The 27,890-nt window shown below is 50.1% G+C and overlaps 1 protein-coding gene across 1 annotated transcript; it reads left to right on the top strand.

Annotated features, from left to right (window-relative positions):
* The first annotated feature begins 19,760 nt into the window (after window positions 1-19,760).
* On the top strand, window positions 19,761-27,459 carry Tmem61 (transmembrane protein 61). Its single transcript, XM_057785447.1, has 4 exons — window positions 19,761-19,813; window positions 20,072-20,490; window positions 23,325-23,671; window positions 27,189-27,459. The coding sequence occupies exons 2-4, from the start codon at window positions 20,476-20,478 to the stop codon at window positions 27,457-27,459; spliced, it is 633 nt and encodes a 210-aa protein (XP_057641430.1). The 5' UTR covers window positions 19,761-19,813; window positions 20,072-20,475.
* The last annotated feature ends 431 nt before the right edge of the window (window positions 27,460-27,890 follow it).

Genomic DNA, 27,890 nt, shown 5'->3' on the forward strand with positions numbered 1-27,890 from the left:
TTATTAGCTTTCATAATACTATTACTTGCTGGGGTAGGGCTTGCAAGCAGCTATCGGGGGGTCCTAGAGGCTAGCGCTGCCCTTGGCAAGTTAATAGGCATCACAGCCATGTGCTCATGGAAGACCTACAAGGTCTCTTTGCCAGAGATAAGAAGAATGACTCCCTTTTTAGCAGGCAGGACTTTCTTCAAGCTCCTAAGGGAATGGGCTCTTTTGTCTAACGCCTGACCCTGGGAAAGGATTCTATAGCTTTATCTCTGTTAAGTTTGAATCTTAAAAGCAATTTCTAAATTGAAGCTCCTTTAGTATTAAAATAAATCTTTTAACTCATTAACATAGTCCACAGAGAGACTGGAAAATTTCCCAATCCCTTTATAGTACACCATTACAGAATATAACAGTTTCTAATATGACTCAACTTATCAAAATAGCTTAAGCTTAATAAAGTTAGCAAAGATAAGGAGGCTAGGCATACAGGTACGGAGAGACATTTTCCATCACCGCCTGGCTGGAGAGACGTTTTCTAAGTCAGTTTTTCTCAATCTTCTCCATGCTTTGATCCTTCAACACAGTTCCCTGTGTTGTGGTGACCCCCACCCCAACTACAAAATCACTCCTGTTACTATTTTACAACTGTAATTTTGCCATTGTTATGAATTTCAATGCAAATGTCCGACAGGCAGATGGTCCTAGGCCACCCCTGTAAAAAGATCTTTCAACCCCCAAAGGGTCAAGACCCATAGGCTGGGAAGCTGCTCCAAGCCCTTTGCCAGACTGCTCAGGTTATTGTGTGGTTGCATCATAAGATAGGACTATCTCAGTTTCTGGTGTTTAGTATTTGGTAGTCATAGCGGTGGCTTTAATTTTTAACCTTTTATTTAACTTTAAGTTTAAATATTAATAACATAAAACATGTTATAAACTTAAAATGTCCCATATGTAATGATTCTGCCACACAACATGGCTGACACTTCCGGGTTCCAGGGCCACACATGTGCAGACAAAATCTCAGGCAGAAGTGCCTAACGGCCCTGGGAATCTTAAAGGACTCTGCATGACCGATGTGTAGCATGGTTGCATCATCTACATATGATGTAGCTGCATGAGCCCATGCACGCATGCGTGAGCTCCATCATCTGTATGACATAACCATGCCATCCCCCTGTGTGCATGCACTAGGCAACCCTTAAAAGCTGGAGGCACCATCTTCAGCCCCCCCCACTCTCTGTACACCGACCTCACCAGGCCTGTACATGCCCCCCCAATAAACTCCTAAGTGGGTTTGTTGTGAGTTTCGTGTTTCCTTCTCACTCATGCCAGGTAGAGACTCGGGAGGCATAGAGAAGCTGGGGGACCTGTGTAGAACACCTGATTTGTCTAATACAGAGCTGAACAGTCATTAGTTTGACAGGAGAAAGGATAGGCAGGGCTGTCAGGTGGAGAGAAAAAAATAGGAGAAAAAATCTGGGAAGTAGGATCGAGGAGTCAGAAAGAGAAGAAGAGGACTCCAGGGGTCAGCCGCCACACAGCAAGTCATGGAGTAAGAAGTAAAGAAAGGCATACAGCATAGAGAAAGATAAAGCCCAAAGACAAAAGATAGATGGGATAATTTAAAAGAGGCTGGCTAGAAATAGGTCAAGCTAAAGCCGGGCATGTATAACAAAGAATAAGCCTTTATGTATTAATTTGGGAGCTGGGTGGTGCCCCCCTCAAGGAGTAAAAGGCCAAAGAGAAAAGAGTAAATAAAAATCAACAAGAGTACATGTCCTGTGACTTTATCCTAAGATGATTGTGTGGCATAAAGCAATAATTATAAAATTCAATCCCATTGAGCACTTAGTTTGTATCTCCTTTTAGATTAAGGAGGCAACAAGTCTCAAATATTTTGGAGTAATATGGATTTTTATACGATGATTAACTTTTAAGGTTTTAAAGTCATTGAGATTAACAAAAGTGATTTAAGGTGTATGTCTAACTGCTTATGTCTTATATCTGATAAATAAGATTTATTTGATAAATAAGGTATTGTGGTGATTTGAAAGAAAACGACCCCCAAAGGGAGTGGCACTATTAGGAGGTATAGCCTTGTTGGAGTAGGTGTGGTCTTGTTGGAGGAAGTGTGTCACTATGGAGGCAGGCTTTGAGGTCTCATATATGCTCAAGCCACACCCAGTAAGATAGACTACTTCCTGTTGCCTGTTTATCAACACATAGTAGTGCCTTCTCCAGCACCATGTCTGCCTGCATGTTGTTGTGTTCCCCACCATGATGATAATGGACTGACCTCAGAAACTGTAAGCTGCTACTTCAATGAAATGTTTTCCTCTAAGAATTGCTGTGGTCATGGTGTCTATTTTCAACAATGGAAACCCTATGACAGGTTTATTTAATAGTCAAGATTTGTAAAGTCAGATTTATTACTTCCCGGTCCAAGATGGCCAACTGGTTTGTCCGCTTGTTCCTCACAGGCCTAGATCAAGGTGTCAGTCTGCTTATCTCTTCTGTGAGGAACTGAGGGAGCTTCCGGCTCCATTATTTCTAGCAGAATTGATCTCCGAGGCCTTGTTTCTGGCTGCTGCAGGCCTGGCCCTCTGCCCCAGTGCGAAGTGTCCCTAGGCTGTGAATGCCTTCTGCAAGAGAAAACAGCCTGACTGTAAGAGACCCCTCTCGGTCTGCTTCCTCTCTGCCACCTTCCATGATCATGGGCGTGGGACTTTTTGTATTTGCTGTCCCGGTGACGTTCACCCACTCCTCAGGACTCAGCTCAGAATTCACTCTCATAAGAAGCCTTTCCTGAGATCTGTCTTACTGGAATCCATTTTTTCCCCTGTCAATTGCTTTGTATTTAACTCCATTTCAAGTTATAGGATTTGGGGGATTTGTTCTGGGGATTTTAGCCAGACCAGCCTTGAACTCCTGATCTTCCTCTCCACTCTCAACAGTGGGGATTACATGTGTGCACTACCACACTCAAATTTTCAGAATTATTTAAATAAGGTCTGTGTCAGTCTGGAACCTGTGTGCTGCGTGAGGGTAAGGGCGGATTCTGTTTCACTCATTGTGGCTCATCTGTCAGCATCATGCTGGAGCACAGAGTAGGGACAGTCTAACCTGCACTTAATCAGCTGCCCTGTAGGGGCCACAGTGGGGCTGGCTTCTTAAGCAGTGTATCAAATCAAAACTACAGCATAAGCCGGGCGGTGGTGGCGCACGCCTTTAATCCCAGCACTCGGGAGGCAGAGGCAGGCGGATCTCTGTGAGTTCGAGACCAGCCTGGTCTACAAGAGCTAGTTCCAGGACAGGCTCCAAAACCACAGAGAAACCCTGTCTCGAAAAACCAAAAAAAAAAAAAAAAAAAAAAAAAAAAAAACCTACAGCATAAATTACACGGCGGCCCACAGGAGGGCGTCATCGGCCCCTGAATGCAGCGGGAATTGCGGTGCCGGCTGTGACTGCAGCTCCGTGGATACATACAGTGGCCCTTGCTGCTTACCACTTGAATATATATTTTATGAGTAGGATGGGACGATAACTTTCCTAGGATTCAGTCCATGCCGGTTGCTTTTACCCCAAATCTTTCAAATCCTCGAGCCCTTGGATGAAAAATAAAAGCTGCCACCACACGGCCACCAGGTGGCAGCACAGGCAACAAGTGGTCCTGAGGCTCTGAGTTGCTCTCCGTCCCCACAAGAGGGCAGAAGCTGGCCGGAGAACCCCAGTTAGACTCTGGGATCCTCTTATAAGCTAGGAAGGACAGTTTTCCAGCCCAGGAAGAGTGCTATCGAGGATTCCAAGACACACTTCCTCAGCTCCCTTTGACCCCAGCTACCTAATCCTGGAGTTGGCATCTGGCCCGTATCCCTGCTTCTTTCCACGCCCCCCCCCCCCGCCCCACCATTTGTTTCCTCATCTTTGGCAATCTTCAGTGGGACCCATATGGATAAAGATGACTCTCTCTGTTTGAAAAGTGCTAGTCGGCAAACGGGCTTGGCCCAGGGTTATTCAGCAAGACAGGACGGACCCTGATTGTAGGCAGTGGTCAGGAAGGTGTCACAGAGGAGTGGTGGGCTGAGCCTGAAGTTGTCGTTTAAGCAAGCAACTGCAGGGGAGGGGAGATACGGGCCAGAGTGTGGGATGCAGGGGTGCCTGACCAGGAAGAGGCAGGTTGGGTTGACAAGACTGAGGTCAGGAATGCAGAGCCCTGACTTCAGCTCTCTTTAGCAGAACAAGGCTCCTTCTCATCAATCTAGGGACCTGTCAACACCTTGGCATTAGGCTAACTGCTCCGAGTGAGGAAAGGGCTGGTTCCTCTGCCCTCTAGTCAGAGTTGACAAGGAGACCGGATCAGGTGGCCTCAAGGTGACTGAGTCTCCTGCAGATCTTGCTCAGAACCTCTGTAGTAAGGAGCCCTGTCCTCTTGGTCATCCATGGCCTGCAGGAGAGGAACCACAGGACGCACCTCTTCTTGAAGTTCCCAGGAAGGGCTGGCCTATGTGCTGTTTAGTCTGCTTCCTTCTCAGGAAGGAGACACCACATGAGCCTGGCCTCAGCTTCATGTTTACCCTAATCCTAAGTCCGGCCTCTCCCCCGAGTCTACTGGGACAGATAAGGCTCTTTTCAGAGGCCTGATATCAACAGCTCTCTCCGCATCTTGCTGACTTTGCTCACTGCCAAGTGTAGCCCTGTGGTCAGAATTGCTGTCAGGCCTCCTGGGTTCAAATCCTGCTTCTACTCCTGGCTGGTTGGGTCCACCTAGTGAAGTGATTTGACCTGACTGTGCCTGGGCTCCCCATCTGTGACATGGGCTGCTGCGAGAACTGATAATGAGTATGTTTGTAAAATGCTCACAACAGTTGGTTGTGAATCTCTTCTGGATCAGGCCTGCTTCACTGGGCCTCTGCTGGTGGGATGCTGTGGAGATCAGGGGACACGGGCCTTTGTAAAGAGGCATTTTATCTGAAACACTTGACATGTGGCATCTATGAAGCTCTTAATGACCACAGAAGGTAGGAACTTTCTTCTACCCCCATATCTGTTGGACTGCTGAGAAAACAGACCTTGTTGTGGAAAGGGACCAAGGTAAGGCCATTGTTGCTGTGGAGAAACGACCCTGTCCTCAACACTAGAGCTTTTCCTTTGACTTCTGTGTCTTCTGGACCAGGCTTGTAGGCTACACAGCCTCCATCTAGGTTGCTCTCCAGCCTGTCTGGCCTGGAGTCTGGAGGTTGTGTGATGCTGATCACCCTGGAAGACAACTCCTGCCACACGTAGGGCTCGTTATTCGCATTGCAGCATCCTAAAGGTCAGGTTGGGGAGGGGGAGTCTATTTTATCCTGTCCCTGAAGGACACAGGGCCCTTCCTTCTGTGACCTTGCTTCTATAAGCATTGAGGCTTATATGGACCATGAGGTAAGACTGTCTGCTGCATGTCAATCCTGCCCTGGACCAGGGTATGTAATACATGTTTGCCGAATTGAGAATCCCTTTATTTGGGAGCTTGGCCTCTACTTTTCTCTGGGAAAGGAAATGAAGAAAGTGGTCGCCAAAACAGGGTCCCCTGAATGGTGTCTTAGGGCAGAAAACATTCTCTGGATAAAGAAAAGGAGGACATTTTTGGGAAGAAGAAAGAGCATGTGTGAAGACTCATCAGGAAAGGACCTGGTGTACATGGAGGTTTCTTTGTCCTGCCCCGCCCTGCAGCACTTTAAAAATAATCACTCAGAGGCTTAATATTAATTGCAAAATGTTTGGCCTGTAGTTCATGCTCATTACTAACTAGCTCTTACATTAAATTAATCCATTTCTATTCATCTATGTACCTGTGGCATTTACAGGTCTGCTGGCATCTTGTTTCTTGGGCAGCTGTTTGTGTCTCTCTCCCTGACTCTGCCCTTCTCCTCTCTGTATCTCTGTTTGGCTTTCTTGCCTAGCTGTACTTTGCCTGGCTATAGGCCAGTTCAGCTTTTATTTTATTTATTTATTTATGTATTTTTTTGGTTTTTCGAGACAGGGTTTCTCTGTGGTTTTGGAGCCTGTCCTGGAACTAGCTCTTGTAGACCAGGCTGGTCTCGAACTCACAGAGATCCGCCTGCCTCTGCCTCCCAAGTGCTGGGATTAAAGGCGTGCACCACCACCGCCCGGCTCAGTTCAGCTTTTATTATCAACCAATGAGAGCAAACATATTCATAGCACACAGAAGGGTTATCCCATAGGAACTTGGTGTGTACCAGAATTAGGAGCCAGTGTGGCAGGATTATGGAGTGCAAGGTAGGAGCCAGGTAAGGTGGAGGCAGGAGAGGATACCAGGTCTGGAGTTAGAAGGCTCTTGTTATGGTCTGAGTATGGACTCCTGTGCTGTGGACTATAGACGGACTTTCAATTTTGGACCGCCAGCTCACAAAAAATGACACAGAGACTTATTATTAATTATGAAAGTTGGCCTTAGCTTAGGCTTGTTTCCAATTAGCTCCTATAACTTAAATTAACACATGTTTTTAAATCTACATGCTTCCACATGCTCGTTGCCCCATCTCCATTATGCCCATCCTGGTTATCCTGAGTCTGGCTGGAGACTCTGCTTGTCTTCTTCCCAGAGCTCTCTCTGTCCAGCAGTCCCTGCTATACCTCCTGCCTAGCTATTGGCCATTTAGCCTTTTTTTTATTAAACCAATCACAATGACACACCCTCACACAGTGTAAAGGAATATCCCACAGTAGTGGACTTGGTTGCCAGCTGTTGGACTTTGGGGAAGTGACTGGATCATACAGGCTCCAATTTCACGACTGGATTCATCCATGGCGTGGTTGAGAGGGATGGAGAGGATGGTAGGCGAGGCTTGGTGGTGAAGATAGGTTACCAGAGGTGTCCTCTGAAGCCTGGGTCTTTGCCCTTTCCCTTCCACTGTCTTTCCCTGCTCTATGGACATCAGGAGGTGGACCACTCTGCCTTCACCTCATGTTCCCTGCCGTGATCTTCTGCCTCACTCTATCCTGAAACAGTGAACTGACCAACCATGGATATAAACCTCTGAAATCATGAGCCAAATTAACCCTTCCTCTTTTTTAATTCACTCATTTTTTTTTAACAAAGGGACACACACCTAGATAAAAGTCCCTGTTCCTCTGTCTCTGCCTCAGGCCTTCTCCCAGGATCCTAAGACCTCCTGTACTTGTAAGCTCTGCTGTTCAGGGCTCGTGAGCCCAGACTCATCCAGCCCTTATAACCGCCCACTGAAGTGGGGGAGACTTACACATAATTTAGTCCCCATTATCTTAACTATCTGACTATTGCTGATAGTTAAGATATTTTAAAAATTCAGCTTCTGTTTATTTAGCTTGTATATAATGAACTTGCTAAAGTCACCTGTAGTAGAGTCTTTCATATCTGTTTTGTAGATTCCCCTTAGTGATTTTCCTTCACTGGCTGTAGCGCTTTAGTTGGACCTTGAATGGGTCTAAAGGGCTGGTACCCTGAAGAACCCCGTTCATATGTAGATCTAAGTTTTTACCCATCCCTCTGCTAATGGAAACTTCTAGACTGATTCCGTGACTTGGAGGTTGTTAATAGAGCTGCAGTACACATGTCGTGCTGGTATCCCTGCGGTGTCGTGCACCAGGAGGGGTTCAGCCGGGTCAGACAGCAGATCTATTTTTAGGGTTTTTGAGGAACCTCCACAGTGATTTCCACAGTGACCGTATCAGTATATATTTCCACCAGCGGTGTACGTGGCTTCTCTTTTCCTGCGTACCCTCAATAGCATCTGCTGCTGTTGGTTTTCTCAGTGACAACCATTCCACCTAGAACAAGATTTAAGGATGGTGAAGATTTCCCCATATATTTGTATATCTGTCTGTTTAGAGTTGGCTCTCTCTCTTCCTTTCTCTCCCTTTCCCTCCTTTCTCTCTTCCTTTCCTTCCTCTCCCTTTCCTTTCTTTTCTTATCCTTCTCCCTCTTTCTTTTCATCTCCTGTAGCCCAGATGCACCTTGACTTCACGACACAGCTGAAGTTAACCTTGAACTCCAGAACATCCACCCTCCGCCCCTCAAGAGCTGGGATTACAGACATGCGCTACCACAGCCAAAGTTTGTAGGCTGCCTTCCTCACACCTCCTTCTGCTGTGCAAAGCAGGAAGAGCAGAGGAACTGAATTTACTTTTATAGCCAAGCCACTCCCATCCTAACAAAGCATTCTCCAGCCTTCATCCATCACGAGGGTGGTGCCTCGGGACTTAGTCTTCTAGTAAGACTCACCTCTTAATGCTGTAGTGGTGGCAATTACGTTACAACGTGAGTTTTGGAAGAAGACGTCAAACCACGCAGGCGTGGCCCTCAGCAGTCATTTACTTGCTGTATGACCTCACTGCTTGGCCTCAAGTGACTGGTCCAGGGCTGGACACCTCATTCAAGTGCTTGTCCTTGGGGTTGTTTTTCTGAGCCAAAGGTGTTAGCTGCTATTGTGTGGGGAGATAGTTAGACAAAACAAGGAACTAACACAGCTTTGGAGTGCTCAGGGGGACAAGACTGCAGGCTTAAGTTTCTATTGCTGTGATGAACACTATAACCAAAAGCAACTTCAAGAGGAGAGGGCTTAGAACTCAGCTGGGAAGCTTACAGTTTATAATCTCTCATGAGGTAAGCCAGTTTGGTATAGCCATGGTATAGTCTCTCATGAGGTAAGCCAGTCTAGTATAGCCATGGTATAGTCTCTCATGAGGTAAGCCAGTCTGGTATAGCCATGGGTATAGTCTCTCTCCTGAAGGCAGGAACTGAAGCGGAGGCTGTGGAGGAGCTCACTGCCTTTCTCTCCTCGCTTGTTCAACCTGCTTTCTTCTACATCCCAGGACCACCTGCCCAGGAATGCCACCGCACATAGTGAGATGGGCCCTCCCACGTCAATCACCAATCAAGGAAATGCTCCACAGGTTTGCCTATAGGTCAACCTCGTGGAGGTGTTTTTTCTATTGAACTTCTTTCTTCCATTGATGATTCTAGCTTGTGTAAAGTTGACGGTAACACCAACAAAAAGCCAACGACAAAACCAAAACCAAAAAACAAAACCCCAACCAACACATTTGCCCATCCCCTGAAGAAAACTGCTGTAACTTAAAAGACGATGAACTCAGTACATCACAATAAATAGAAGCGAAATCTCTAGTGCAGACGGGGTGTAGCTCAGTGGTAGACCGCTTGCTATGGTTTGAATATAAAATCACTGCCTCAGGCTCCCTCCGGCTTGGCCCCTAGTTGGCGATGCTGTTCTGAGAGGTGTTAGGTGTTTTAGTTAGTGAAGCCTACCTGGGGGAAACAGTTACACCCTTGGGAGCATCCCTACCCCATTTCCTATCTTCCTCCTCTTCCTGTCTGCCATAAGGTAAGGGGCTTGGTCCACCATGCTCCTCATCCACGATGTTTCTGCCTTGCTATGGGCCTGAAAAGAATGGAGCCAGCAGCTCATGGACTGGCTCTTCTTAACTCACGCGCACGGGCCAGAGCTGACCCTTCCTTCCTCTAAATTGTTTCTCTCAGGTTTTTGTCATGAAAGTCTGGTGTGATTGGCCTGTGGGAGGCTCTGGGTACTGATTCTAGCACTGGAAAATAGGGTGAGGATTCTGCTGGTGTTTGAGTTAGGGTACCCAGGCCTTGATCTTTATCTTTTTATAGATCCTGGAGGTAGTACACCGTCCTAACGTTAAGCTTGTCTTAGCATAACTTGAATCAGATTGGGTTCCAGACAAGGGACAGGCTCTTCAGGAGGGACAGGACTCGAGGGTGATGCAGTTGTAGTGGAGTGAGGTGAACTGAGAACACAGGGGTTAGCAGGTTGCCCTGGTCTCAGGGTTGGGGGAGATGAAGAGGCATCGAACCAAGGGGGTGTGGGGCTGGAGAGGAGAGATAAGATATGAAACAAGCCTCCAAGGCCAAATCAGTATACATGGCTGTTGGTTAGATGGGGAGGGTGAAGGAATGGAGGGGTGGTGTGATCTCACAGATGTTCCGGGTACGGCGGGATAGTGGCAGAAACTGAGGACAGTGACTATGAGGTCTAACGAAGCATCCAGGGAACCTTCTAGAAAGCGAGCTGGCTTAGAATTAGTAACAGAAGGCATGTGTGTGAATGAGGTTTTATCTTGGGCATGGAAAGAGGACCAAAGACTACTCTCTGGAGCATGGTCAGTGGATATCTGGTCACCAAGGTGGCGCAGGATCACCAGCCTCCCACAGGGTAGGGACTGGATCAAATTCTGTGTTTCTTGGGGGAGGGGATTACTCTCCTTTGTTTAACAAGGGGAGGAAGAAACCAGGCTTTGTGGGCTGTGTATACCTCCCTCCACCTTTTCTCCTTAGAAGACCAGACCAGACGAGTGGTAATGACCTGTGATGATTCCCAGTGACAGCAGAAGAGAGACAAAGGAGGTAGCAAGGTGACAGCAAGCCACCCAGCACCGAGGAGCTATCAAAGCTCTCATGGGAGAAGGACAGAGATCAACACAGGGCCTGTTGTGCCGTGTAAAAAGAGCAGAGTTCATGGCAGGTTCCAGTTCATCCCGGTTGGCTTAGCAGGAAGAACAGCTATTGTAGGAGGCAAAAGCAGCAGGTAAGGGCCAAGAAGATAGTTTACTTGTTAAGGTACCTGCTGTACAAGTATGGGGACCAGAGTTTGACCCTAGAACCCACGTTAAAAAGGGAGGGGCTGGGTATGGGGACACGTGAGTGTAATCCCAGAACTGGGGAGACGGGGACAAGAGGTTTGCTGGCCAGTTCAGCATGTTGTGTAAGGTCAGACCGATGAGTGCCCTATCTCAGAAACAAAGCCCATCCTGGTGGGCTCCACATGGGTGTGCACACGTATGCATGTGTACCTGTACACACATGAGCCCACACACAGACACAAATGAAAATCAGATATCCTGTGATATCTAGACTGTCATTGTCTGAATAGTTATGACTTGCAGGATAAGTCGCTGCAGTAATGGCTAATGTTAATAGCCAGCTTGGGAAGATGAGCTTCTGGGCACAATTGTGAAGGAGTATCTTGATTAGGTTAACGATGTGGGACAACTCTCCTTAGGTGTGGATGGGACTATTCTCTGGCCAGGGATCTTGGACTATATAAACCAGGTAAAGGAAGCTGAGCATTCCTGGCTCTGTTCCTGACTGTGGATGCAATATGACCAGTTGCTTCAGGATCCTGGCCATCTTGTCTCCCCCACCATGATGGACAGAGCCCAAGCACACCCTTAGGGCACTTTTGTCAGGATGTTATATCCTAGCAACGGGAGAACAGAGACATCTGCCTGCTGCAGTACCAGCCTGGGGGGTTGCCATGTGCACAGTTATGAGTGCATGTGAGCGTGTGGGGTGTGCAGCATGCAGTTCTTCTGACTCTTCTCTCTGTGGGCCATTCTACGTTGTTCAGTGTGCTGGATGTCATCACTGGCCTCTTCTCATCCTATGAGTGAAAATCTATTCTAGGGTCTTTGAAGCCAGTGAACATGGATGGGGTGAGGTTGGAATGAACGCATGCTGTCAACTGGCCAAGCCAGGAAGGCAGACAAAGGTGGTCACAGAAGTGCGGTCATACCCAGAGCACAGCACAGTTTCCACAGCTTCAGGACATGGGGACAGGCGATGGCTTCTTCCTCTCCCATCGATCCTTGGATGACTTGACCGCACACAGTAGACTATGCTCACTTCCTGAGTCTTCCATGTCAAGAAGGTGGGACACCCATCAGACGGGATACTTGCAGCCAGCTCCTCCTTTTCCTCACATCTTCTGCAGGCAGGCAGCAGCTGCCCTGCTAATTGGGATGGATTTCAAACCGGCTTGTGTCTGTTTTGTAGTGTGCTAAATGGCATCTGTACTCAGCACACATTTAATGTTTCATTTCTGTGTAACATACATTGCAAGACATGTTTCTTGGGAGAAATTGAATGTGTATTCAATACTGTACAGCATCATTGCATGTTGCTGATATCCAAAGAGGTCAGCCCTTTAGATTAGGTGGCCCTTATGTACTTTGTATGTTGCTGAAAATTCATAGTAGTTTGTTAAGTGGCTGCTCATGACCATGTCAGTGTCAACCATAAAAGCTGACTGTGCTTTTAAGATGGTTTGTAAAATACTATTTTTTCTACTTAGAATGTAAGTTCTGACTGGCCGAGTTCTCTTCAGCAGACCCAGTAGCCTTTGGTTGCTCTAAAGAAAAATCTAGAAGCTTCCAGAGTACGGACAAGAACAAAACTCAGCAGTAGGTCCTGAGTGAAATGACCTAAGGGATCAGGGGTGGAGGTAAGCTGTGGAGCTGTGGTCCCACCCTCCCCCAAATGAAGAGTGATCAACAAGCAGATGACATCCATGGATTACTGTGTCCCCTATCAGGACTTTGTTATACCGCTCCTCTAACTGGCCCAAACATCCCATCATCAATGGGGAAACTGGAGCCGCAAGGGGAAAGAGTTGCCTGAGGGTCATTCCATAGACTAATGGTAGAGTTGGGAGAAAAATCTGAGCATCCAGGCCTGTCACAGAGTGAAGCACCATCAACCCAGCCCTCATGTCACTGCTGATGAGTGTCCTGGAAGCCCAGCGGGGGATCCTGAGTGGTAGTGGCTGTGCTAGGGCTGGTGCTGGATAGGGAGTGTGGTATGCAGAAGCCAGATCCCAGGCAGACAGAGCAGTTTAGTGAAATGGAGAAGGGCCAGAGATATAGTTGTTTGTAAGCGGACTTGGGTGGGGGAGGAGAGGGCCAGGAATATGGAACTTTTCAGAAGACATGGGCCAGAAAGGGGGTGACAATTCCAGACAGCCCCTGTTCCCTGCAAAGAGAGCCCTGACTCTGGACAGAATTTGGATTTCTATTAGATACCCATGGGAACTTGTAGATTAATAGGCCAAACTCACAGGAGAGGGAAAGAAGAGCAAAAGAAAGAGGGCGGACCCTAGGCTAGAGTCTCAGAACTTGAAGGCTCCCCAATCTTTACAGACTGAAAACAAGCTGAAATGGGGCAGAGAACTGGCCAAGGTCACACGTTGTGGTCCTGGTCCAAATTCACTCCTGTTGTCCCTGTTCTTCCCACCATTCTTTCAGTATATCGAGGACATTGGTTGCTGTCTTGCTCGGTCCACCTAGATTCTCTGTAAACAGAGGGGCCCTGTGCAGGTTCCTGAGCACCCCAAGTGTCCTCTGTTGCCAAGACTTCCACCAACCCTCCCCTGAGCACCAGCAAGCCTGGCTCAGGTCTTCTGGGAATCTTCCCTTGGGACTTCACAGACCAGACACCCAGAATAAGCCATAGACTTGGCAGTAAACCATGTTCCCTGGAAGCTGCGACTTTGAAACTTCTGATTCCTTCCTTACTCAAGAGCTGTGCTTTCATTTCTAGACCAGGAACTCGGGCATCAGTTCCTTGCTTCTCTGCGAACAGGCAGAATTCCAGGAATTGGTGGGGCCACGGCCTCCGGACATGACCAGTCATGGATCTATGGGGAAGGACGTGTCCCTTTTGAGCTTCAGAAGTCTGAGAAGTTCATCCCAGCTCCATGTCTGATTCAACTAACACAACAGGAATCTGGAGGTTTCCCGAAGCTTCCCTTCAAATCACCCACACAGGCTCATTCTCCTCTCATGTAAGTGTCCACGAGCCCACTATGTGCACAGGAGCCTCCTCTACAGGACAGAACTTACCCAACACATCCGATATCCTTGCTCTCAGGAAGTGGGAGGTGGTCCTGGAGCTACTCTATGTCCACCAAAGGCAGGAGGGTGCAGAGCATCCATGTGGGCAGATTTGGGTTCAAATGTGATCTGTTTCGGATGATCCTGGGTAGCTGCTTTGACTTCTCTGGGCCTCGGTTCTCAACCAGTTGAATACCGAATTAACTGTATCATCCTGCAAGTCCCCTCCTACCCGCTCACACACCCAAGAGAAAGGAAAACGGGGCCATGCTAAACCTGGATATGAACATCAACAGCAGCAGTGTTCATGCTCACCAAAAGAAGCGGCGAGCCAGTGTGGATCAGCTAGTGAGGTGAGCTGTGTTTTCACACGGTCCAAGACGGTGTTCAGCAGTTAGAGCAAGCCATGCCCGGATGCCTGGTCAAACATGAGTGGGCCTGGCAAACACAATGAATGAAGGATGCTGGACGCAAGGACCCTGCCTTATATGTTACAGTTTATGGGAGATGTCTGGAAGAAGTAAATCGGCTGAGGCAGAAAACTGACTGGTAGCTCCGGAGCATGGAGCCAGGATGCTGAGTGACCTGGGACTTCTTTCTAGGGGCGATTCATTACGGTGATGGCCACAGCTCTGAATGTACCAAATAGCACTTAATTGTACACTTTAGGTGGATGAGTTTTACGCTATGTGAATCGTGCCTCAATAAAGCTGTAAGAAGGGACTTCTTCGACGCAGGACCGAGACTTCTATGACCTAGGAACACAATGAAGGTAACATAATGTCTAGCAGCTGGCAGCTACTCAGGATGTTGACTTTACTCTGTTGGTAATCTTTAACAAGCTGGCTTATGCAAAACCTTAAAACTACGTTCATTGTCTGCATAGGAAACACATGCCCTCTGGTGACTGGCTGGGGCTGTACTTTGAGCAAAGGTCCCTTTTACCTCCAGGATCTGCTGAAATCCTCTGTGCACTGGGTTGCCTCCTTGGGTGTCCAATACACATCTGAGGTACTTTCTGCACTGTCACCAACAAGAGACATTCGGAGGCAGGATCTTGTCACCACCTGGCTTGTTTCCGGGTTCCCTATAAATATACCATCTGTCCACGTGACACCTGCAAGTCCTCACCAGGCTCTGGCGCCGCAGAAGGCAGGGCCCTCTTATGTCTTGTGTGTCTCCACGGACACATTCTCAGTGTTCCCAAGGAGGACAGAATTCAGAGACCTGTGCTCTCTGGGGCTGACCCCATGAGGATATGATGATACTTAGTGAGGGGAGGTTGGTAATTGTCATTCAGGTCCCCAGGCAGCTGATGCTGAGCTGGGAGGAAGGTGGTCCAGCCCAATCGCAGATGCTTCTCTTTGTCCTGCAGCAGCTGGGGCAATCAGGGAGTCTGGATGCATCAGTCAGGATGGATTTGAGGGCCTTGAAGTTTCCACGGCTGATATGCAGGGGCCATGGGCAGGACCTGAGAACCTCCCTTAGAAGTACAGAGTAGCCCTGGACAGAAATGAAAGCAATCCTGCAGTTCCTCAGTTACAGGACCTCAGCTCAGCCAGCATCTTGAGAGCTCGAGAGAGCTTGCAGGGGGGGTGATTTTTCAGCCTCCAGAGAAGCCTGGCTTTGTTTTGGGGAGCCCCTGAGCGGAGAACCTTGTAGAGCCCACCTGGGCATCTGACCTACATGTTAGGAAATAATAACAATAAATGTTATTTAAAGCTGATTCCTTTGTGATCATCTGCTGTGTACGGCAGGAAACTCATACAGCCACCATCTCTGGAGAGACGATTTATTTGTATTAGTTTAATCTCACAGCAGTCCTTTTTACTTTAAAAAGTGTGAAATCCATTCTTTGTTTTCAGGATATTTTTAATCCCACTGATGGAGAATAAGACCCCGACCACGGCTTAAAGCCAAATTTGGAGCAAGCTTTAATTAAATACTGGCCAAGGCACTGGCCTGGGCCATACTCAGGTACCTGGAAAACGGCCCAGAATCACAGTTTGCAGTGGCTTAAGAAGAAAAACCCATAATTCATTGCATTCCCCATCAGACCCAACCAGAGGCAAGCATACATCCCGATGTACCTCTACCCTGTCAACCTCCCGCCCACTTGCGATCAAGCACAATGGTACCGACGGGTCAAACAAACTTGTTTAGGGGCATGAAAACACGTGACTTGCTATCTCTCATAAACAACGGTCTCCAGCATTTTAGTAACTATCTGTCCTGAAGCAAGGGGTTTGCAGATCAGAGGCAGTTTTGTTCCATGGATCTCTGAGGCGTAGTAATTAAAACTTAAAAATGCAACTTTGGCTCTCACCATGTATACCAACAGCGGCGACACTGGGGACTGGCATGTAGCTTGCTGGTAGAATGCCTGCCTAGCACGCAGGAAGCCCTGGGCTTGATCCCTAGCACCTCACTAAAGCAAAGGAAGGAAGGAAGGGAAAGAGAGGAGGAGGTAGGTTGGTCTTTGGTCAGATCTGGTCTGGATCCACAGCTCCTCCGCCCTTCTACGTGCCTCGCTGCTAGCCCTAGATATGGGTGACTGTATGGAGTGACTCAGAGGCTGGAAAAAAGGGTTCTGGACTCCAGAACTCTGAATGTGGGTCCCTGCTGTGCTGAAGGGCTTCTGTGACTTTGGACGGCTCGCTGTCCTTTACTGAGCCTCTGAGTCGAAGCAGGACAATGGCTTTCGACACATTCCCCTCCCCTCCCTCTATCCCAGGCTTTTTCTCTGAAGAAAAGCTAGTGTAAAAACCCCAATATCAAAAAGTAATGCGCAGCCTGGCTTGTGCTAGCCACGCCTAGGCCCCGAGACAGGATAGAAAGGTAGGAACACATTCTGATGACATGGGAGGGAAAGGCTGGGACAGAAGAAAGGCCCTTCACCTCGGGATCGGATGGCGTCAGGAAGCTTCAGGCGCCACTGAGACAACTCACGTTGCCTATGGAAGCCTGAAGATAACTCCATCGAAGTTGTCAAAGACAGTAAACAAAGCAAGTTGACTCGTAACCAAGTCACCTACGGCCTTGAGAGGTTTTCATTATGACAATATTGTTTTCAAATCTGGACGCTGACCACTCATAAAATTTATTTCACAGCTTTGTTTGTAAGAGAAAATTCCTTAACCTTTAAACTGCGTTATGAACTACACCCCTGAGCAAGGCAGCTTAGGAAGCCGTGGGGTCATTTAAACAGCTAGCAGGCAGTTGGGTGCGCCTCTACCTCGAGAGGCCTGTGTCCACGCTGGGACATTCTTTCACTGGGCATCTCTCTTCCTACTAACTCATGTGCTCAAAAATCTACATTAAAGACATCTAAAACAATGAAATAAAATTTCAACTATGTTTCATATTAGCTGGTCCGGAAATTCTGTTCTGTGTTGAAGCTAAGAGTACTGGGTTTTCTTAAATGGAAATCCCTAAGGAGAAGAAAAATGTTCTAGGCTGCTGCTTAGGGCTGTATCTCCGCCCCCTCCCCCACATTGCTGACAGGCCTACTCCCTCCTCGGGAGAGATCAGAATCTCTCTGCAGAATGTGGAGGCTGTGGCTCTCCAGACCCTCTCTGAGATCTGGACTCTCCTCCTTCAGACAGTGGGTACTTCTGTACAGAGGCACTGTCTGTACCCATTAGGTTGCTACTCAATGCAACCCCATTTAAAACACAGCCAGAATAACCAAAGATGTTTCTATACACTGCTACATGTCCCTTGGGAGGATAAGAGCAGGTGAGGCTCCTCAGTCTGGGACTGGTTCAAGTCTTTTCTTAGTTGACGCCAGATCTCAGAATCCCGTTCTTTGAAGACCCTTAGCTGGCTTTCCTTGCCCTGCTGGACGACCTTGAGATGTACAGAGCTGTTGGGAGGGAACAGAGGGGACTCACCATCACATAGCTCATGCTGTTCATAGTAGGTCTCATAGGCCTGTTGTCATCACTCTGAAACGGCATGGGGCAGATAAGGGACAAGGCACAAGATGTCTTTGAGATGTTGTCAGTGGGGGAGGGGCGAACACGTGAGCAAAGAACACACACACTCACACAAATGATTTAGAATAATGCTAAATGTAAAACCCACATGTAGGTGCTGGGTAGATGGCTAAGTAGGTAAGGTGCTTACAAGCGTGAGGACCTGAATCTATGTGAAAAACTGAGCATGGCAGTGCTTGCTTGTAATTCCAGTGCTGGCGAAGTTGGAACGGGGGCATCCCTGGAGCTCAATGGCCAGCAGATATAGCTGAATCTTTGTGGCCAAGGCGTGGCACTGTATCTTGGGCATGGTGACAGGGAGCTTGGGAGTGACATAGGGTAGGGGAGTGAGGCTGGGAGGTGGCCAGGGTCTTGGTCACAAGAACATGGCTGTAACTTAGCAGCTGGGGTGGCTCTTGGGGCAATGGGGAGCCATTGAAAGTGTAGGCAGGTGAGGGACTGACTGGGAGGCTGGTGTGAGAGTCAAGGCTGGTGCATTGTGACGGACAGGCAACTTCAGAGAAGAGAGACAGAGAAAAGGGTTGCAGTTGAGGCTATGAGTGAAGAGAAGGTAACGTCGAAGAGAGGAAAAAGTCTGGAAGAATCCAAAGGATGAGGCTTTTAGCCCCTCCTCTCTCCACTCCTCACTGCCCTTGGGCCAACCACTTCTCATAGAGGTTCCATGATTAGCAGAGGTAACAGGAGGAAAAACACTTGCCTGGTAACAGAAAACAAGGAGGCACAAATGCCCTTCCCTGCTCCCTTGGGGGCACATGCTGCTGACCGATGTTCTCCTCCGAGTCAGCCTCTTGAGGCTGCTTGTTCAAAGAGGATACGCAGGTGTACCCAGGCCTGCAGCGCTCAGCACCGTGCCTCGGCTTCGTAGCTGACCTCGGCATGGTAGCTGGGCCTCTGCATGGTAGCTGGGCCTCTGCATGGTAGCTGGGCCTCTGCATGGTAGCTGGCCAAGGCATACCAGCTGCTGGAAGCCAGTAGGAAGGAAGAGGGGCAGACCGGCCCAGACCCTTGCATTCTAAACCTACTCAGTCCCTGTCCCCTGGGGTCTCTGGGACAGGTGTCTGGATGAACCCCAAGCCTCATGGTACTTGGTCCCTGTCATTAGGGAGATCTCACAGGTTCATTAGAGGCATGCACAGAGTTACTGTGAAATACAAGAGTGTATATATATATATATATACACGCACACATACATATATACATATGTATATATACACACTTGTGTTTATATATTGTATATATTATATATTGTATATATATGCTGGCTACTTGGGGAGAAGGAAGGTCTTGTTAAACCCCCAGTAGCTGCCCTGAGAAGGGGGCTTTCCGCGTTACAGAGGACAAAGTCCTCTGTCCTGCAACTGGCTGGAGACAGGAACCATGACTTTCCAGCTCTGGCCTTGATCTCCTATCCAGAGACTCAAGTTCAGATAGGGCCCATGCTGGACCTCAACCTTACTATGCAGTGACTCATCTGGGGATAACAGGCAGGGAGGGGACACACCCTATGTGGATGCCTGCACAGCCCAAAGAGTCCTGGCCCTCCTATCTCTCACCTTCATCTCCTCTGAACACAGCACCAAGGGGCTGCTGGCAGACCTTAGTCACTGGCAGACTGTCTCGACGGGGTATAGCAACGTCAGAGGTCCTTCTCTCTGTTCAGCCACTCTGCTTCTCAGCCTTGTACAGGCAGGCATGTTGCCTGCTGGAAAATTTATGCAAACCATACACAATGAGGAAGATAACAGACCATGCATGAAGGACCTCACCAGAGGGAGGAATCGGTGCTCAGAGAACTCAGGCGCCCTGAGTGGAATCTTTTTTTCAGACACAAGTTCTCTATGACTTTGTCCAGTTTTGCCCATACTGTTCCTTCTGTGGTTTGTTGTGGTCACCCTTTAAAGATGTGTCCTCCTGGAGACATGGAACACAAACTGAGCTAACCCTCCTTCTGTGTTCTTGAACTACCTGTTTATCAAAAGAGCAGGCATTTGCCCTCCAGTGACCGAACACAGTAGGTGATGCAGGAGGAGGGTGCTTCCGGGAAGTCAGTGCCACAGCTTCTGGCCAGCAGTGTGCCCAGGAAGGAACGCTCCAAGCTGGTCCTCAGACTGCCAGTGCTGTCCCAGATAACAGAGCGGGTAGGGGAGACTACTTTCTGCCCCCCCCCCCCACGATAAAGCTGATCCTGTCAACACAGGATGCAGGAAATGCTTGGGTAAGGGATTTTGAGCCTCAGTTTCTCTCCCCTGTGAAAGTGGTGTGAGAGGGTCCTGGCCCAGGCCTCCCACAGACAGGTCCCTCCCATGGATGTCTCTCGGCAATGAGTTTCTGGGCCCAGGTTCCATCTGTGCAGTTTCCACCTCTCTGGGAAATTACTTCTCCCTCCTGTCCGGTAGGCTATCACTTTAAGTTTGGGCGGGGCCTGTTGGACACCGGCCCAGCACCTGGAACCTCGAGGAAGCTCTGAAGCAGGCCACAAAAGTCTCCGAGGTGGTGAGTGAGGACATACAAGGACTAGGAGACAGAGAGTAGGTGGCTTCCCAGCGGGATCCCCAGCTGGGAACCCAGCCACTGGGCTGGGTGGCAGGGAGGGAAGGACCTGTGTCCTAAGCCTTCCTGGGGACCAGAAAAGAGACCCCAAGAAGCCGGTGAAGTGCCAAGGGCACAGCTGGGGACAGCTACTAGGGCCTCCCCAGATGCCTGCTGCCTGCAGAACTCAGCTACCACCACCACCACCACCACGCCTTCTAATGCGCTGGACTCTCCCCTGGACCGCTCCTGTGGCTCCTGGACCAGCCTGATGGCTGTATGCGAGGTGGGTGTGAACATCCTGTCCCCCTCCCTCCAGAGTACCTCAGCTTCTGCTAAGGGTGTAGTGTGGACCCTTCCCTTTAACCTGTACCAAGCAGAATGGACCTGGGGTGGTACTCCTGATACTCAGCGCCTCCGGGCTTAGCTGGGAGCCAGTTTCTCCGCAGTTCGTGGGTGTAGGTGGGTTCTTCGTGTTCAGATGGTTGGATACTCCTTCAATGTTCTCACGGTGCCACTGCGGGGCAGCATCAGCGGGGGTCTCTCTCATCTCTGTGGGTCTCTCCCATCTCTGTGGGTCTCTCCCATCTCTGTCAGTCTAGGGGCTGGTGCTCAGCTCCCTTCTCCCTCCTCTGACAGGAAGAGGGCTTTCTTCTCCCTGGTTTGAACTGAGCTCCCTGTAGCAGACTGCCGGGGCTAGAGAGCAGGTGATTTTCTAGTTCAAGACCCTCTCCGCTGTGGCGGAGTGCTCATTTCAGAGGGGCACAATTAGGCAATAAGACGCTGGATAATCTTGTAGTATCTGAGCAGGGCCACCCTCTATCCAGCTGCGCTAACTCATGCCACAGGTACAGCTTGCTGGACTCAACTCCCTAGCCCCTTAGCCCTGAGGGCCAGGATGTGAACTCAAAGGTGTGGACTTCAGGAGCCTGCTTAGCCAAGGGTCCCAGAACAAACAGACTGGCCCCAAGGAGGGAGTGATGGGCAAAGCCTTGTGGTGGGAAAGTTCTCCCCTGGCTGGAAGGAGGTGGGCATAGTCCTTGGGACGGGTGATATTGGTCTCCTTTTTGAATAAGTGTCAAGTGGGGAACCAGTCAGAGGGAGGAGCAGGTTTAGTAGAAAGACCCAGGTGGCTTCAATTGAAGTGGGAGTAGGGACAAGGAGAGGCCGGCAAAGCAGTGGAGGTGGGACCAGCTTGGCAGGCCAGGACTGAGTACCAGGATGGGGTGGAACTTCTCTGGGGCTGGAGAGCTTCCTGTCTGACCCCCAGGGGTCGTAAGTCACACCCTCCATGGCAGGGAGTCCTCCCTTCCTTCCCAACAAGGTACAGGGGCTGGAGGCACACTCATGTAAGGGGTAGTGAGATTCCTGATGGTGGCTTCTCAGAAGTAGGAGTGGAGGGGTCCAAAGGCAGGACACACTAAGAGCCATGCCAGGGACTGGTCTGAGACTGAGCACAACACTAACTGTCACCATCTGAAACTGGGAGGAGAGGGGAGGGCCTCTTGTCAGAGAGAGCAGACTGGCAGACACAAGACTCATGGTATGGTCTCAACTGCAGGCATCTAAATCTGTATATACAGGAATCCAGCAGTGCACACACACACAAGGGCACCTGAGCTAGGTTAGATCTGCATCTAAATCCATCCCTAACCAGTATCCCTGAGATATCACTGTGGTGAGCATTAAGCAAGGGGACACCTGTAAAGTGCTCGGTGTGGTGCCCAGCTGGGCAAATGCCCCCAGCGCATGCTAGCCACCAACACTGTTCTGTAGACCAAGAGAGGGCAAGGTAGAAAGCTGCTCAGTGGGGCTCATGCTTGTCTCTGAGAGGCAGGATTCATCCTGGCTTCATTCCACCCCTCCACTCTCTTCACGATGAGCAATGCTTGCTTTCCTGGAAAACAGAAAGCATCACAGGTAACTTCAAGTCTGTGTGTTCAGGTGTGAGCTCCTTGGGTATGTAAATTCCTGCTCTACTTGACTTTGGATGAGGACCTCCCCTAGTGTGGACTGTGTCTCCTCAGCTGGGGGATACTCATTCCCCCACCCTACTCACCTGCCTTGTTTGTGGGAGTCAAAAATGTTGGCCATGAGGGGATGGTCACCTTGTCAGGCCTGTAACATGCAGGCCCAGGATTTCCCCTGCTGACTTCTTTTGTATTTTCTCCAAGCTGGTTACTGCAGCCTTGTTCCCACCAGCCTCTCCCTGTGGATATGGGAAGGGTTTGGACTGCTTCAGGAAACTCTGGGTCAGTTAGGGGAAAAGCCAAGGAGGGGACATGGTAAGAGGTGAGCCGTGCGCTCCCAGAAGGTGCAGGGATCTCCAGAAGTTTCCCAAGTAAGGGCCAACCTGAGTTTTGCAGGGATGTGTGGGAAGTCACTAACCATACTATAAGCATGTTGTGCTCGAGGAGGTCAGAAGAGGGAAAAGATTCCCTGGAACTGGAATTAGAGACAGCTTAAGCTGCCGCGCGGGCACTAGGAACTGAACTCGGGTTCTTCAGAAGAGCAGTTGGTGCTCTTAACCATCGAGCCTTCTCTCCAGCCCCGGCCCTAACTTTTTAATGATTTAGGTTATTTCACTTAGGGGTCATGACTTCATTCATGTGCTGTTTTGTTAGGATTGGGATTGTGGGCTCTTCCAATGCTGTGACTCTGGTAGTGACATCTGTGTAGATGTCCTGGAAAAATCCTGCTCTATGGATTTATCTACACTCAACTTCACATCCAGCAATGCCATTCACATTTGTCAAATAGAGACAAGAACCGGACCCCACGAGATGGTGACGATAGGAGAGGGGCAGAGCACAGCCAGCAAACCCTGGCCTTTCCCAACCGCCCATAGACCAGTCAGCATAGGAACCATCTACCCACCAGGCCCAGGCCCGATAGAATGTGGCGCATTTATTATTATATGATTACGCTCCTGCCGTATCCCAGGTGTAGCACTAGGAACTTGAAACAGCTTATTGGTGACCGTCAAAGTAGCCCGGCCGTGTGTGGGTATCATCTTCATTTCACAGGTGAGGACCTGAAGTATAAGTGAGAAGACTCCTCCGCGGTCTTGGTGCATGTCACTGGCCCAATTCTTCAGATTCTCTCTTCTTCTGTGTGCAGACATGCGTCAGAGGCCAAGTGGCCTCCACTGTGCGTTACTGCATGACGGTCGGTGGCACAGTGGTCCTGGTCATTGGGACGCTCTGCTTTGCATGGTGGAGCGAAGACGATACAGCCGTCCAGCCTGGCTCACTGCCCCCCACAGTGAAGCGTCCATTGCCTAGGATCCCCCTGACGTGGCTCAAGTCTATCAGTTTATTCTGCTGCAGCATGGGTGGCCTACTTCTGTTCTTTGGCCTACTCTGGTCCATCCAGGATAGCACAAAGAGGTCGAGCCAGGGGGACCTGTACCAACTCTCCAGAGACCTATGCCACCTTGCTGCGGAGTCTCCTGAGAAGAGCTGCAGGTTAGTGGGGCACGGTGGGGACCATGGGCGATCACTATAATCACATGACCCTTTGCCGGGTAGGCAGTGTCTTCTGGAGTATCTTGCTATTGACCCATGGCTCCTTGAGGCTAGATGCATCTGACAGATGCTACCAAGGCCACTAGGCAGACCTCAAGTGGGGTATGGTGGGCACACCTGTAATGCAGCAATTGGAAGGTGAGTTCCAGGCTAGCCTGGGCTGCAGAATTGGACCATCGGTGGGAAGGCCATCTTTCCCAGCCAGACTTTGCTCTTTTCACATGAGAAACTTGTCCCTGAGAGAGTGACGTACCTGCTCATAAAATGAGTTGTACTCTGACAGCCAGGCCAGGCCTGTCCTCCTGCCCCGCCCAGCCTGGCCTGAGCAAGAAGAGTTGCTGTTATCTATACACACAACAGTGTTGCCTCAACAGGACCCAGGCCTCAGCTGCCGGTTAGGTGGGCTACTCCCTCCCTCCTCAGTTAGGCAGGATACTCCACCTCCCCACCCCTCCACCCCCGCTGCCAGGAAGCAGACAGGGGCCCTTTCAGCTCTGAGACCCAAGTTTCAGATTCAGAGACTGGTGTGACTGGGTACGGAGGAAGCCTGCTGGTCATGGGAGGCGTGAGTTCACTCTCTTCCTGGGGTTGCCTGGTTGTGGCTAGAAACAGGCTTGGGCATTCCACTTTCCATGTCGGGCCTTATGTTCTCTCATTTAGTCACCTGCTCTCTCTTGCTTCTCCCCAACACCACTGGGCACCTACTGTGTGGTGGGTCCAGTTAGGAGTGTTGGTGATGCATCGGCGACCAGACAGACAAGACCCTACCCTAGAAGCTCCCCTGGCAACTGTCCGTCCTGAACAGAGGCCCCTGCTATCCTTCAGTGAGCACAGCAGGCCGCGCTAGGCCCCCTCTGAAGGCCAACTTTCTGTCACTACCCTTTCTGTTTGAAGCTGTGTGTCTGCGAATGGCCCCAGATTTCCCAAGTCACAGCTGACGCCTTATCTGTCAGTTGCGGCCAAAGGAAGGGCAGACCGTATTCTGTACCACAGCTCACTGCTGTGACAGGTTACCTGAAAGACAAAACAAAACAGAACATTTCAAAGAAGGGTGTATTTAGGCTCACGGTTCTCGGGGCTATTCCATCATGGCGGGGATGGCACAGGGACAGGAACATGAGGCAGCTGGCCAAGTTGTGTCCACAGGAAGCAGACAGACGAACGGTTGTACTCAGCTCACTTTGTCCTTTCTGTTCAGCCCAGGACCTCAGTCCAGGTGTTGATACACCTCACATTTAGGGTGGACCTTCCCACTGTAATTGACTTAGTTGAGAAACTGTCCCACAGATGTGCCCCAGGTGTGTCTGTCTCCTGGGTGATTCTAGACCTTACCAAGGTGACACCGAAGACCAGCCATCATTCCTCTCTCTCCCCGAGGGGACTGTGGCCGCCTGTGACAGGACCATTGTGTGCGTGCATGCCACGAAACCTGCACCCCTTAGCTTTCCCTGCTCTCCGAGCCTTGGCTGCCTATGGGGAGGGTGCAAGGACTAGGCCTGTTTTCTGAAAGGGAGATGTAAGGGTGTAGCTGGCTCGGGATAGCTGTGCAATGTGAGGTGAGTGTGAGCTCTGCCATTAGAGAGGGCTGTCCACTTAGCTGCCCTTCATTCATTTGTCTGTGAGATGGGTGGGGCTACTCCTGCCCTACTGGGTTTGGTCTCTCAACAGAAAGTCAACAGGGCCAGCAAAGAGCCTGTCTCCTGCCCCCACAAGGCTGTCCTGGTCTCCTGGACAACCTGGCAGGAGCACCCCACAACCACAGAGCTCTGGTCTGGAATGTGCTAGGAGCCCCCTAGACCAGGGCAGGCCCTTGCAAAGGCCCAAGTTCTGGGCTTTCCTGTGTTCTGAACTATGACCTTGGACAGTTAAGGTGGATGAGCCAACAGGCTACTGAGGTGACGGAGCAGCCTTGAGGGCTGTTGTACACCTGCCCTCTAAGCAAACTTCCTGCTGTGAACTGAGCTCCTGTGGTACCTGAGCCACTTGTCCTGCTGGCTGCCACCTGCTGGTCTGGCCCTAAGCATACCCAAAATCAGCTCAAATAATCTGGGTGAGGGCAGGCGTGACTAGGAGGCCTGCAAGGGAGAGGGTTCTGGAGCCCTGTTACCTGCATTTCCTTCAAGACTGTTAACCCTTTTCTGCTTGTTCTCTTCTGCATCTGTGACATGGCGAGTATTATCCCCATTCCACAGATGAGGAAGAGATGAGGAAGAAGAGGCCCAGAGAATGTGAGAACAGAGCCCAGGTCACACAGCAATAGAGTTCAGTGTGCTACCTCCAGGCACATAGCTTCTGAGAGCCTGCCCCGTTTCTTCTTTTCGGATTTGTTGAGACAGGATCTTACTAGGCAGCCCTAGTTGGCCTTGAACTTGCTATGTAGCCCAAGCTGTCTTCAAGCATAAATCCTGCTGCCTCTGCCTCTAGAATTGCGAGATTACAAGCATGTGTCACCAGGCTTGGCCGAAGCGTTGCTCTCCCTTGCAAAGCCTGCTGGGAGCTCGAGGAAGGAGAGCACTGGTTGGTTCTTGGCTGTAGGTCTCCTGGCTGGTCCCCAGCCCTCTTCTATCTAAGCCCAGTTCAGAGCCAGGGCCTGTAGAGCTACTTTGTGAGCAGGAGGGTGAATTTGCCTCCTGGGGGCCTACTGTGAGGGCGGGAGCCAGCTCAGAGTCCTGGGACAGGGAAAGACACTAACTCCATGGAGGTTGCCCTCAGGAGCTCAAAAATAATAGAACATTTGTCCTTGGAATTGGGCCTGCAAATCCAGATCTGGGGTGGGGGTGGGGCTTGAGGACCTGGTCTTTGCCTCATAGACTGTTAGGTGATTCGGTTGCCTAAGAGTGAGGGTGGGCTAGAGAGTCGAGGTGGGCTGCATTGTGGAGTGGAAGAAGAGATTGACCTGGTAAGCAGTGAGCTCTCTCTCCCTGGGGGCGTGCAAAGAGAGCAATTACCTGGTTAACTTACTGTCTCAAGCCTCAAGCATCTAGATGGGCAGGTAATCTGAGGCCTCACATTCGGCCATGAGCATCACAGCTGTGATTTACAAATCGCATTTCAGTCAGCTGGGAGTCTTTATGTCCGTGGACCGACACTCAGTCTCTCAGCAAACACCCCAAGCACCTGCTCGCAGTGTTAGCCACTGCAGTCAATCTCTGGCCCAAGAGACAAGCACACAGTGTCAGTACAGTGGCAGAAAAGAGCAACATGGATGCTCAGGGGAGAGCAAGAAGTGGGGACAGGTCAGAAAGTGTCCCTGGGAAGTGCCAAAGTGAGGAGGATGGCTCTCATGCTGCTTGCTGGAGCAACCTGAAGAGGAGGGAGGACTAAGGTCGCAGGCTGCTCCCTCAAGCATCATGAGAGCTATGACCGTGGGCATGGTCATGTGGACTCCTCTGTCTTCCCTGGCATGCAGGAGAGTTTTGAGCAGGTCCTGCTAACAGCTTCTTTCCTATTCCCATAGGCCTCCCAAGGAGGCTGCCATTCCCACTTACGAGGAGGCCATGTACTGTCCACTGGCGGTGGGTCCTTTGCCATCCCCTGTGCAGCCCGAAGAAGACCTTCAGTGCCACACCCCGGGAGACGCCCTGCTGAGGTCGCCATCCCTCTTACCCCCACCCAGCTACGAGAGCATCGTCCTCACTCAGGAGGCTGTTTCTGGTCCACATGCTGCAAGCTCCAGCCCAGGTCGAGCTCAGGCTGCAGGGGAGTTCCAGGGCTCCAGCAGCCCCTGAAACTGGCCCCTAAGCCACGAGCTTTGCTCTGGGCCTACTCCAGTGCTGGGCTCCCAGCAGGCATTCACAGAGCTATGCTCCTGGATGCTGTTTATGTATCTGTTGCTGTGTAAGAGACCATCTCCATGTCAGGTGGCTTTAAATAAACCCCACTTTATAACATCTCACCGTTTTAATGCATGGCTGATTCCTATGGTTCTTCTCCCCACGAGGTACTGGGGAGGCCATCATCAGGGTCCCCACCAGAATAGGACCTCCATGCTGGTGTGCTGTGAACACAGGCCAGAGGCAGAAGCAGAGGGGTCCAAGTTCATACCACCAGTTGGTGGCCAAGAGAACACAGACTGCAACCTAAGCCCCCCTGAGCCCAGGTCCCACCCTGTACTACCATGACGATGACTTCTTCTCTTGGCCTCAGTTTCATCATTTGT

Source organism: Chionomys nivalis, chromosome 11 (genome assembly GCF_950005125.1).
Source record: "Chionomys nivalis chromosome 11, mChiNiv1.1, whole genome shotgun sequence".
In the NCBI taxonomy this organism is placed as follows: domain Eukaryota; kingdom Metazoa; phylum Chordata; class Mammalia; order Rodentia; family Cricetidae; genus Chionomys; species Chionomys nivalis.